At 38.6% G+C, this 12,126-nt stretch overlaps 1 protein-coding gene across 1 annotated transcript in view; it reads left to right on the forward strand.

The window, feature by feature from the left end:
* Positions 1–7,574: 7,574 nt before the first annotated feature.
* The window catches only part of DTHD1 (death domain containing 1), a 61,656-nt gene continuing 57,104 nt past the window's right edge, over positions 7,575–12,126 (forward strand). The window contains exons 1-2 of the mRNA XM_006191178.2: positions 7,575–7,845; positions 10,153–10,765. Coding sequence (XP_006191240.2) covers positions 7,575–7,845; positions 10,153–10,765 — 884 coding nt within the window. The remainder of the gene's footprint in view (positions 7,846–10,152; positions 10,766–12,126) is intronic.

Below are 12,126 nucleotides of genomic sequence, written 5' to 3' on the forward strand. Positions count from 1 at the left end.
TCAGAGGCCATTAATGCTGTTAAAAAGAGAGCTTTTGCTAACCAAATAATTGAATAATACGGTTCCTGACACCCTGAACAAACCATTTTTGTTTTACAGTGACTGTAGAATTTGCCAGTAAGAAAGTCTAATGCTAAACTTCCGGGTATGACAAAACATATCAAAAACAGTAATTACAGTACTCAAATGGTAGAGACTTGAGAATTTACTTAAACACAAAGGAATGAAATCATCTCTGCAAATATGTCTGCTCTAGTTTTCAAATCTGGTGACTTAGTTTGAATCAACTCCTTTACTTCTACTTCTCATCAACACATAAAAATGACAAAAAAGAAAAAAATCATTTTCAAATCTATAATTAAATGGCTCCATCCCCATTTTTGTTGGCATACTTTTCAAGTGAATTTTACAGTTGTCTTAATTTACATGAAAATCATTAACAAGAAGTTACTTACCTACGTGGAACTTATTTGGAGTCCAATTTTTTAAACTTATGTAAAAAATAAGAAAGCATTTGAAACTTTTATGAGACAATTAGAAATTTGAACCCTGATCAAGCGTTTGATGATGGTACGGAATTTTTTTATTACATTTTTAGGAGACTTTGATGATGAATTTTTTAAAAGAACCTGTGAGTTGTTTATTAGATTTCATCATTATCTTAGTCATCAAACTTTTCTTGACCTTTTGCTGTACCTAGAGCTCCATGCTCCTGATGAAGTATTTCATATTGGGCCATGACCAGGTGGAAATTATTCTACCTCTGAAGATCATGCCCAGCCTCTTTGACTGCTTCTAACTTAAGTTTATTCTTGAACACTTGCCACTGAATTCCAGGCATTTTCAATGATAAATTACTCATTATAAAGTTAATAGAATATGTGTTAGCTGTTCTGAAGTAACCCATTCGATATGAATATGTTACATCAACTTCAATACCATTGTCAAAGGACCAGTAGTAAATGCAACATTCTGCCTTAATTCTTTTTTTAATATGTGAATTTAGTTTATCTCAATGTAATATATATTGTATATATATATAGTTTTTGAAAATAAAATAGCATGACAACACTCTGGAGAAGCAACAGATGAGTGCCCCTTGCTCTCCTTCTAACCCAAGTACCCAAGGATCTGTCAGTGCCCTCCAGCCGAAGGCCACCAGGAAGAGACCTGTAATTGAACAGGTAGGGCTTATTACTCATTTCAGTGAGGGAGAAACTTGCACCATAGGGAGCCATGGGGTGTCTCCGTTAAAGGATGTTAAAAGGAACTAAGGATTGGGCTTTTGTGAGATCTGGGGCAAGTTTTCTGCTCTAGATTGGATGCTGTTTAAAAGTGGGGACGATGCCAGGATTGGGTATCTCAATCAATCTTATCCCTAGGGAGGGAAGACTAGAAAGATGTTCAAGTTACTGTTGGTTAAAAGGTAACCCTCACTCCTGTTAGCTGGAATCAGGAGATGTTTCATATTTGGTGGCTTGCATCATGCTCATGTCTTATCTGTGTTTAGACCTGATTATAGGATGGTCTTTATTTTGCCTTGATCCATCACAGTCACAGGGCGGCCTTGTCTGGTACTGATTTTCTGTGAAATTGTTTATGTTAAACAGGAGAACACCAAGACGTAGCTATGAGTGTCAGGCAAGCTCACAGCAACAGCAAGACCTCGCTGATAGTCCTGGACTAGCTCCTAGAGGTCAGGAGTTGCTCTGCTCTTTCCCACATCTTTCCCCAGAGGCACTCACACTCCATCTTTTAGCAGTTTCTTCTAGAACTTACCTCCCAATTCCTAACTGTTAATTTTCATTTTTAAATATTGACTTCCTCCTATAGGAATAAGGCTTTTGCTCGCATACCCACCCAACTCTAACTCATTCTTCCCACACATGCTTTCTGCACCTATCCTGGTAATGGATTTCTATCACCAGCTTTACTTACATTAATCATGGATATTTTCATTATCATGGCCGTGTAAATATCCTCCATAGAAGAGCTGAACAGTTCACTTTGGGGACGTATCTTTTCCTTTAGAATTTAGTTTTATCAGTTGTCTCATTTTTTTTTCATTTGCTCATCTACCAATAATTCTTCCCCCTAATTTTCTAAGAGTTGCACAATTTCTCTTAAAATGGTTAAAACATCAGATAGTTCCTCAGTTCCACTTTCTCTCCTGTGGGCAGCCTCTTGGTCACCTCAGAGGATGGCTGTGGTCTGGACTAGGAGCGCTCTAGGCCCACAATACTGCTGCTACCCTGGGACGTCACTTTAGGCATTAATTTACTTCCTTCCTTTGCTGGGGTTTTCTATTTTCTGACGTTTTTCTTTTGTTAGTCCGTTGCTTTTGGCAAACTACATTCCTTGGTAGCTTCCCAAGAGAAGGTACACAGGAGGCAAATTTTTTGATATTTGCATACCTGAAAATGTCCTTTCTTCCTCTGCACACTTTTAAAAATAATGTCTTATTCTTTTTCTTTTCAGTTTTATTGAAATGATTGACATATAACATTGTGTAAGTTTAATGTATACAGTGTTATACAATCTGATATACTTTTATATTGCAATATGATTACTACCATAGCCTTAGCTAATACCTCCGTCACATCTCATAATTACCATTTCTTTTTTTCTGTCCCTGCACACTCGAATGAGGCTTTGGGGGGAAAAAGAGAATCCTGAATTAGAAAGAGGGAAAACTCAGAATATTGAAGTCACAGCTCTATTACTTTCTGGGCCTCACTGTTACTGTGGAGGAGCCCAGTGCCTTCTGATTTAAATGTGACCTTTTTCTCCCCTTTGGAGGCTGTTAGGATCTTTGTTCTTGATGCTTTGAATATTCATGATAGTATGACAAGTTATGATTTTTTAATTTTAATCTATAGCCCTCTTATCTCTTTCGGTGTGGAGTATCAAGTCCTTTATCTGGGAAATGTCCTTGTATTATTTCCGTGATTCTTTCTTTCTTTCTGTTTTCTTTCTCTAGGACTCATTAATTGAAACACCTAGATTGAACAATTAATTTTCTTCATCTTTTTTTTTTTTTTCCTATGGTCTCTTTGTTTTGTTTTGTGTGACCTCCTGGGATATTTCCTCAACTGTTTCTTTCTACCCATATACCAGTTTTTTAAAATGTCTGTTATATTTTCATTTCTATGAGGTCTTTCTCATTGTCTGAGTGCATCTTTTCATTAGAAAATCTTTTCTTGTTTTGTGGGTGCCTTAGCTTCTCTTATCCCTGACTCTACGAGTGTTAATTATAGATTTATTTGGTATTTTCTCCTCTTTCCTCTATTGGCTCTATTTTTTTTTTCCAAGTTCTTTGTGTTTGCTTTAGTCTTCTGCATTGTATTAGAGGCTTATTTGAAATGCCTGACCCCCGTGACTGTGGTCCCACTCCTGCCTGAGACTTCATACTTGCTGGCACGTATGCTTGGAGCTGAGCTGCAGAACAGAGTGGGCCCTCACTTTTTAAACTCGTAGAATTTCACTTAACCCTTATTGAATGGCACTTCCTTCTGGTTCTCCGCTCAGCCGGGCCTCCTGCCTGTCTGCTGCAGTTTTTGCATCGGAAACATCTCTGGTTTCTAATGGCTGAAAGAGAGGCTGTTGCCTGGCTGCTTAGGACAGAGGAGAGGGATATAGAAATCTACCTGCCCCCCAAACTGAATTCTAACAAAACCTGTTAACAGCCCCAACTTCACTCCCACTTTCAGAGGTTCTAGCAGAGGGACTAGTTTTCCCTAATTCTTGGGCCCTTCTGAGAGTCCATGGCAAGAACTGGCCTGTTTTCCCGCCGTACAGGTACTCTTTTTGCTTGATTCCGTCATTTACAACTTATCCATCTGCTTTTGATCTTTCAAAAGTTTGTTGACATCTTTTCTCTGTCATATTTTCACCCATTTTCTTTGTCCTTTTGAGTTTATCTATTATTTTATCTTCTTTGGTGGCATTTTAGAAGGAAGCAGAAATAGAATATGTATTTAATCTATACTCTTTAATCAGACATCAAAGCTTTGGTTTTTACCACTTACTTTTCAGAAACATTTAAAAATTGATGTGCACATTGAGAACTCTGATATCTCATTTGTATTTTTCCCAGTGCACTAAGTCATCAGGGAAGACAAAAACAAAACAACTATTTCTCCTCTTTTCACTTGTCATTCAGTTGTGTAAGCTTGGTCCAAACAGACAAAAATGAGCAGACATTCAATAAGAATTTTCAAATGGGGAAAAATTAATCTGGGCTGACTGTGCCAAAGTCTGGTGTCTGCAACTATCCAGGAACTCAAAGGAAATGACAAAATCAGATAACAGAACTAAAACTAACACCTCATCATGTCTTAAGCATATGTGACTCTTTCGCTAACATCTGACCTACCCATTGCTCCCCACCATGAACTCCACGGAAAGCAGTCCACTTTGTTACACTTCAAAACTTTCTTGTCCTCCCCTCCTATCTCATCAGTAGGCTGTCCTGTCTATGACAAAGTTTTATTTCTTCAACTGGTGAACAAGTGACTATCCTACTTACTGGAATTTTCTCTCTACTCACTTTGATACTTTTAATATGAAGAACTGTTGTCTTTTCAACCACATAATGTTTTATATGAATTCAAGACTACACACTAATTCCTTTAATGTTAGTGGAAGCACAAACTTCTCAGTAAAGAAAGTAAAAGAAAGTATTAATAGTCATAATAACAAGTAGCCACAATGAAGAGGCTGATTCAATGTTAAACCCATCAAGGTGAATTTTTGCAGTTAACTTTTGTGAATGTCAGAAATCTTGATTGCAAATGTCAGATCTTTCTGTGGTTAGTGACATCAATTAGTTGAGAACAAGACGCAGGAACATGCAGATGCTTGTTTTAATGAGTAAAGGCAGCATGGCCTGTGGTAGGTCTCGCTTTGCAAATATTACATGTTCTTGGGAAGCCAGACTAAGGACAAGTTTAGACTTGAGGAGAGCAAATGTCAATGAGGCTAAGGAGAAATGTTTAGGGTTTTTTTCCCTTGCCCTGAGAAAGAATTTTCCCACACATCTAGAAGGGAATAAATGTATATTGGTCCAGTGAGTTAGCATTTCATTATCAGTTTTATTCAATACTTAAAACGTACGTGGTGTAAATTCCCCACTGATCTCTTCTACTTCCAGGGGTTGTTTCTTCACCTTCTATTGACTGATGACATTCAAATATGCCAATATTGTTCTGACTCTTCTAAATGTCTAACGTATTTCAAAGAACTGTCCTGAGCTATCTCACACACAACAAATCCAAAACTAATCAAATTATCTACCCATCAAGACTAGTGTTTTTTCTAAATTCCTTAACTCAATTGTTTTACTATCTATTCAGTCACCTAAACCAAAATTTTTGGTCACATTCCACTACCGAGTACAGTTATTAAACCAGTGGCCAATAAATATTTGTCAAATAAATAAATGAATGGATTCCAGTGCTTTCTATTCCTCACCCTCTAACTCATGATTTAGCAAGTTCTAGTTACTCTACTTCAAATCCCCTTTCAAAGCATCCCCTCCCCTTGCCTGCACTGTTGCTGCTCTAATAGAGACCCTCAAATCTCTTAATTCTCACGTCTCTACCGTATAAACCATCTGCATCTCTACAGCACAGATTTGGTTATATATTTGCTTGGTTCAAAAATATTTAACATCTCTCTTTTGTCACCAAACAAAATGTCAGCTTCTCCTCCTGACTCCCCATCATTATTAGACAACTCTTGTCACTTCCCCTGACTCATAAACCTACCTCTCAAGCCATAGTTTCTGGTTTTTGATCACATGGTGTCATTTCAGGCCTCCCTTACTTTGATCATATTATTTCCTATGTTGGAATGTTCCTTCCCTCTCTTGGCAAGCTGGCTTAAATCCCACTCATCCTTTAGCCTCCAATTTAAACATCTTCCAGGCCTCTAACTGGAATGAAATTTTTTACTCCTCAAAGCTTTGGTGAGAGTTTTAATTTATCCTTATGCTCTAGCTTTTAACATAATCTAAGCTTTTTTTTTTTTTTTTTTTAATAATCTGTTCATGTGTCTGCCTTTCTCTGAAGTCCTAAAATGCCCTATTCTTAGCATGTAGGCAGTGCCTGGTCCACAGTCAATGTTCTAGAATGTTCTCAGAATTGGCATCAAATTAAAGCCATATCCACATTATTAAGAGAATTACACACATATTTCAGGAGTTAAAGGAACAGAGGCTCACGAAAGATAAGATTTCTGCTAGAGAATGAGCCCGCGCTCCCACCCCTAACCTCGCCACCATCCCTTATACCGCTCCTTTCTTTTACCTTCAGACTCTTCAGACCACAAGCAGCCCGGGCAGGACTTAGGCCCGTGGTGGCATCTGTTCTCTAGGATTTGTTCCCTGGGCTTGTGTTTCCCCATCTTGTCTGCCAGGTGTCACGAGCGTAGCTCTCAGAACCCCAGCGCTGACGACGAGACAACGCAAGGCCTGCGGGAGGGAAGCCTTCTGGCTCTCCTTGGGAAAATGTTCATTTCATTCCAGGACCTTGGAGGGAACGTGAGCCTGCCTGGGGTGTACTGCCCTCTCCCTCTGGTGTGGTGTCCTCCCTTGTTAGAGGAGGGCCTTGGACAGGAGGAAGCAGGCTGTTCTTGTTTCCGCCCAAGTCTCAAGTCCTGCATGGCAATGGCCTCATATATAGTGTGTAGACTGAGGGGCCAGCGGTGGTGAGAACTTGCTGTACCTGAATTTCCATCATACATGGTGAAGATGCCCTGCTGGTTCAGAGAAAGACACTCTTCAGGTTTGCTTTCTCTTAGTGAAGGAGCATTTCATCCAATTAGAGAGGAATGATCAGAGAGTAAAGAGGCCAAGGACTTAGCTCCATCTCCCAGGAGACTTGCCGGAGGAGAGGTACTAATTAAACTTACCTAACCAGTGCTAATAGACTCTGCTCCAGCAGAGGAGGAGTTTTTACATTTAAAAAAATAAAAATATGATAAATATATGCTAATTAGAGAGAATTATCAAGACCCCCCCCACCCCATGTAACCGTATTCATCTTCAAGGATTATTAACTTATTGCCAATCTTATTCATCTACACACTACTCTCCAAGCTCCCAGATAACTTTGAAGCAATTCAGATATCATATTAGTTCATTCATAAGTATTTTTGAGTATCACATAGAATTATTATTAGCAATACTTTTAAAAGAATTTACCTTTGATTAATATACTTCTCATCCTACCACAGAATCCATATTTTGTTGCCTCAGAACTTGACAAGTATATGGGGCTTCCTTCGTACACTGAAGTGTAAGCCTTACAGGGAGAGTGGGATAGTGTGAGCCAGCTCTGTCCCTGCAGTTGATCTGTTCTGTACACAATTGCAGCCGGGGTGCAGGAATGCCCCTGCTTTGGTCACCTAGTAACTTTTCACTAGTCAACAAGAAGCTGAACAAACTATTATGTTGCAGGAAAGCACTTGGCTAGCTGACTTGGATCGTCTCCTAGGTTTTAGAAGGAAAAAAACTATCACCAAGCTTGAATTTGCTAAACCTTTAGGCTTTGTTGTCACTCTTGGAGCCTAACATGGATACAGAAGACATAGGCTCAGGTAAACTAGGCCAAACGCTGAAGCAGATTTGGAAACAAAACCTGATGCTAAAGCAGGCGCTGCTGGGCAGTGACCCTGGCGCAGGGGCTGGTGGGGCCACCTGGGTAGCCACGGTGGTCTTTCTGGGTCAGGAGCTCAGCGGGGCCCTCCACCAGCTCCTGGAGCACGCTGCAGGCACTCTGCACTCCGCCTGCCAGCAGCTGTACGTGCTGCTGGACAAACAGGATCATGGTACCTGGAGACAAGGCAAGTATTTCTTCTGTTTATTCTTTCTCTAAGAAATATTGATTGATAGCCACTCTGAGAGGGGGCTAAGGAGCATACAAAGGCTAAGATAGAGTCTTTGTCCACAAGGGACTAACAATGCAACAGGGGAAATTAGGTAAGACAAACACACGATAATGCAAGGGACGCTGAGGCCAATTCCATGAAAGATATACAAATGAAGTGGGTTAAGTCTTCTGAAGTGGGTGAGATTCTATTTTTAGAGTGGGGAATTGGGACTATCTCTAGAACAAATGTAGTATTTAATCTGAAGCTTAAGGAATAAATAGGATTTATGCAGCCAGAAATTGGGCACCTGGAAAGAGCATTCCAGACAGAGGTGTTGTTAGCAGGATCCAAGGTTTAGATGTAGGAAACTATAGGCTTAGTTTGAGACAGAACAAGCAGTTTTTCTATATTGGAATATGATATTCTATTTTTATACTTATTTAAACTTGAACCTATTAGTCGCAAAAACACTAGGAAGACTGAGATGGGATGGGATATGGAATTAGACCTCTACACACACTAAGAGGGGCACAGGTTCTCGGCAATAGGCTGAGTTATGGATACTGAGAAGTACAGTGCGCAGGAAGAACGTGATATCCGATGCATATGATCTTAAACAACAACAGTTACTCTAGATAAGAAGATGGGTGGCATCGTGAAATCCAACTCTAAATAATATACTGTCCGCAAAAAAATTATTTACAAAACAGAGACAGACTCACAGATACAGAAAATAAACTTATGTTTACCAGTGGGGAAAGCGGGTAGGGAGGGATAAATTGAGAGTTCAAGATTTGTAGACACTAACTAGTATATATAAAATAGATTTAAAAAATAAGGTCTTGCTGTATAGCATAGGGAACTATATTCAATACCTTGTAATGGCCCATAAAGAAAAAGAGTATGAAAAAGAATATATATGTATAAATGAATGACTATCTGTATAATCAGAAATTAACACACATTGTAAATTGACTATACTTCAATAAAAGAAAAAAGAACCCCCCCCCCCAAAAAGACACACACACAAAAATGATGTCAAGGCAAGTGGGCAGGTCTCATCAATCAGGAATCCAGGGCAGATAGTATTAAGAAATTCAGTCTAGAAGGCAGATAGTGGACATCAGGGGAATCTGTCCAAAAGCGTGTGACCCAGAGATCATCAGCTAGAGTACATAGATAGGAACCGAATCTCTGGAGAAAACTGAATGTGGTTCTAGGCAACATACAAAGACAAATAATTACTCATGGAAAATGAGAAGGACTCAGCTACCAGAAGAGGAGTTCAAAATAAAGACAGGGTCTCAGACATAAGACAAAAAACAAGTTGTCAGAACTGGAGCCTGAAAATAAAGTTAGACTAGTGAAAGGATGATTTAGTGATGATTCTGAAAACACTAACTATGGGGCCTTAAGTGACATATTCCCGAGTTCAGAACTGAATTCTAAAGATTGGAGAGTCGCTAAGCCTGTAGGAAGCCATCAGGTGACTCCAGCTGTGAGGAGAGGAGGAATGGACAAATAGGAGAATAACAAGAAATGGGGATGCAGGGAGAGAGTACATCAGATCAGATCATGGTGAGGGCTTATACCAGGGTGATGAGGCTTCACTTGGTTTATTACTTCTTGAGTAGCCAGGTTCTAATCAGAGAATTGGTATGATAAGAGCTATTCTTTGAAAGACTCATTTGAAAATTGCCAATGATCACAAGCTCGGCAGGAGGAATGGTGTGAACCTAATCCAATCACCATGACAAACAAAGTACTCAATAAAATATACCATCTTCACCAGCAGAGGTAATGTATCTATGGTATGCCTACTACCCAAGTCTCATCTGAAGAGCTCTGCTAAACTTTAGGCAAATAATTACAGATGGATCATTGATAAACTGTATAGTATATCCAAAGAAGAAAACAATTCTCAAAATCATTCTGAATGAGGAATGATTGAAGATGTTGACTTCAATTGAATAGTATCTTATGGAGGGGGTTATGATACCTGTCTTCAAATGTTCAAAACATTTTCACATGCAAGAGGAATTAGATTGACTCTTTGCTACTATATTAAAAGACAACATGTCCCCAACTCCTAGGTGTGTTAAAAAAAAAAGTTACAGTTGTACAAGTGACTTTTTCTTCAAGAGGGAGAGGGGCTTAAATGCCTGGTAAGGGTCTTTGTAGATTTCTGGGTGTATCTCTCCATACCTCATGGCATATCATTGGAGAAACATAATTTGGTTTAGTTTTGTATTAATTTTTTTATGTGTCTTGTGTGTGTAGAAATCATTCCTTCCATAGACTGCCTCATGAAAATAAATGAATGTTTGGGGAGCACTGCTACATTTCTAAAGAAAGAAGAAAAGGAGATGTGTAATTTATGCGGCATGCGTGATGAATGTATTCCACGGCAGACAATGTCCGCCATTCAAGATATCAAAGCAACAGACATTGCTGCAAGAGGGGAACAAAATGTCATAGAAACAGTTCCTGTTTCTCCCACAAATGGAGAGGAAAGTCATTACACAAACCAGGTTCAGTTTAAAAAAAATAAAATACATAAGGGTTCAGAATTAGTGGAAAAAGAAAACAATCCATTATTAAATGGAGATGTAACAGGGCAAGAAGAGTCACAGAACAAAATGTTCCCAGATAATGCAGAAAATGAAGATGGTAAACAAATAGAACACATGACTGTTGAAAACATAAATGCCAACAGGGAAGAGACACATGACGTAATCCAGACAACAGAAAGAGAGATTCAAGAGACCTCAGAAAGCCAAAGAGAAGAGATTACCACATCCTCAACAGCATGTGATGTCTCCAATAAACGCATGAATAGTCTTCTCAGTGATTCAGAGAGTCTAAAGCAAAGGAAAAACATAATGGAAAAGGAGTAAGTAAATGCAATGTGAGAGGTGCTTCTATATGCCGACTTACAGGTGTGTCTCCACTTGTACATAAAACATAGCTTTTATACATGGATAAAATTTTATATTTACTTTTCAGATCTCCAAAAGATATTACATGTCAATAATTCCATGTAAATTAATCCCATAAAAATATATATGGCTGCTATTTCTAATATTGTTTAGTTTCAGTAAACAAACATTAAATGTTTCTTTAAAGGAAGAAGGAAGTAACTGTGTAATAAAGTAGTCAAAATGAACAATTGTCCAGAATGGACACTTTTCTAAATAACTACTCTTTAGTTATCATAAGAAAAACTAGGAAGCTGCAGAGTTCAAATATTAAAAGAGAATTTTGTAGCCTCAGATTTATCTTATTTGTATCTTCAAATAAATTCCCAGAATCATTTTACTTATAAATCATCATGAATTCTTACCCCGTGTCTGGAGAACTCTAGGAAGGCTCATGGATAAGCTTTGGGAGGTTCGTAAAATTGAATGTATATTTTCATACCTATTTTATCTCCTTGGGGGTGTTCAGAGCTTTCACCAGGTTCTCAGAGAGCCCGAGCCTTCAAAAAAAATGTTGAAATTGACTGATCTATTTAATGAATTATCTCCCCTGTACAAAGGAATAATAATCCATACTTGCCAAATAAAATATTCACAAGCCTTACTTTCTCGGTAAAAATAAGAAACTTAGAAGGCAATGGGGAAAAGTAATTTAAAAAATCACTGATTTAGGAGTCAGCTTTAAATTTTTCTCTAAAAATATGATATACGAGTTCTATGATCTTGGGCAACTTGTTTTATTTCTTAGCCTTGTTTTCTTATTTGTAGAAATTGTATATACTTCTTGGAGTAGTTGGGAAGGTCAAATGAAAAAGTCATGTAAAGGGCCTAGCACTTGTCTCTTGGCAGATGTTCCCACTTAGCTCAATAACAGTGTGTTGATTTATCTCACCCCCAGCAACCCTCACTTTCTCCACCTCCCACACACTACCTCCTTTCACTGAGCCCCTCTGCTCTTTCAGACGTACAATGCCATTTCCAGCACAACATCACAAATGAGTCAGTGCTCTTAGGCAAGTCATTTTAGTCATTTTGCTCACTTTAACTTTAGTTATCTCATCTACAGAATGAAAGGGTTGAGCTAGTTTAGCTGTGAGATTCCCTACACGTCTGAAAAAAATCTAATGAATTCTGCAGATGTCACAGAACTACATTCAGTGCATGAAAGACCCCCCCTGGTTTGAAAGACTTACTGATCCTTTAAAACAACTGTTAGTCAATATGTGGCCGCCCATTTCACTTGAGAAAAACATTAACACTTTACATCTTCACATTC

The sequence above is a fragment of the Camelus ferus genome, chromosome 2 (genome assembly GCF_009834535.1).
Source record: "Camelus ferus isolate YT-003-E chromosome 2, BCGSAC_Cfer_1.0, whole genome shotgun sequence".
NCBI lineage: Eukaryota > Metazoa > Chordata > Mammalia > Artiodactyla > Camelidae > Camelus > Camelus ferus.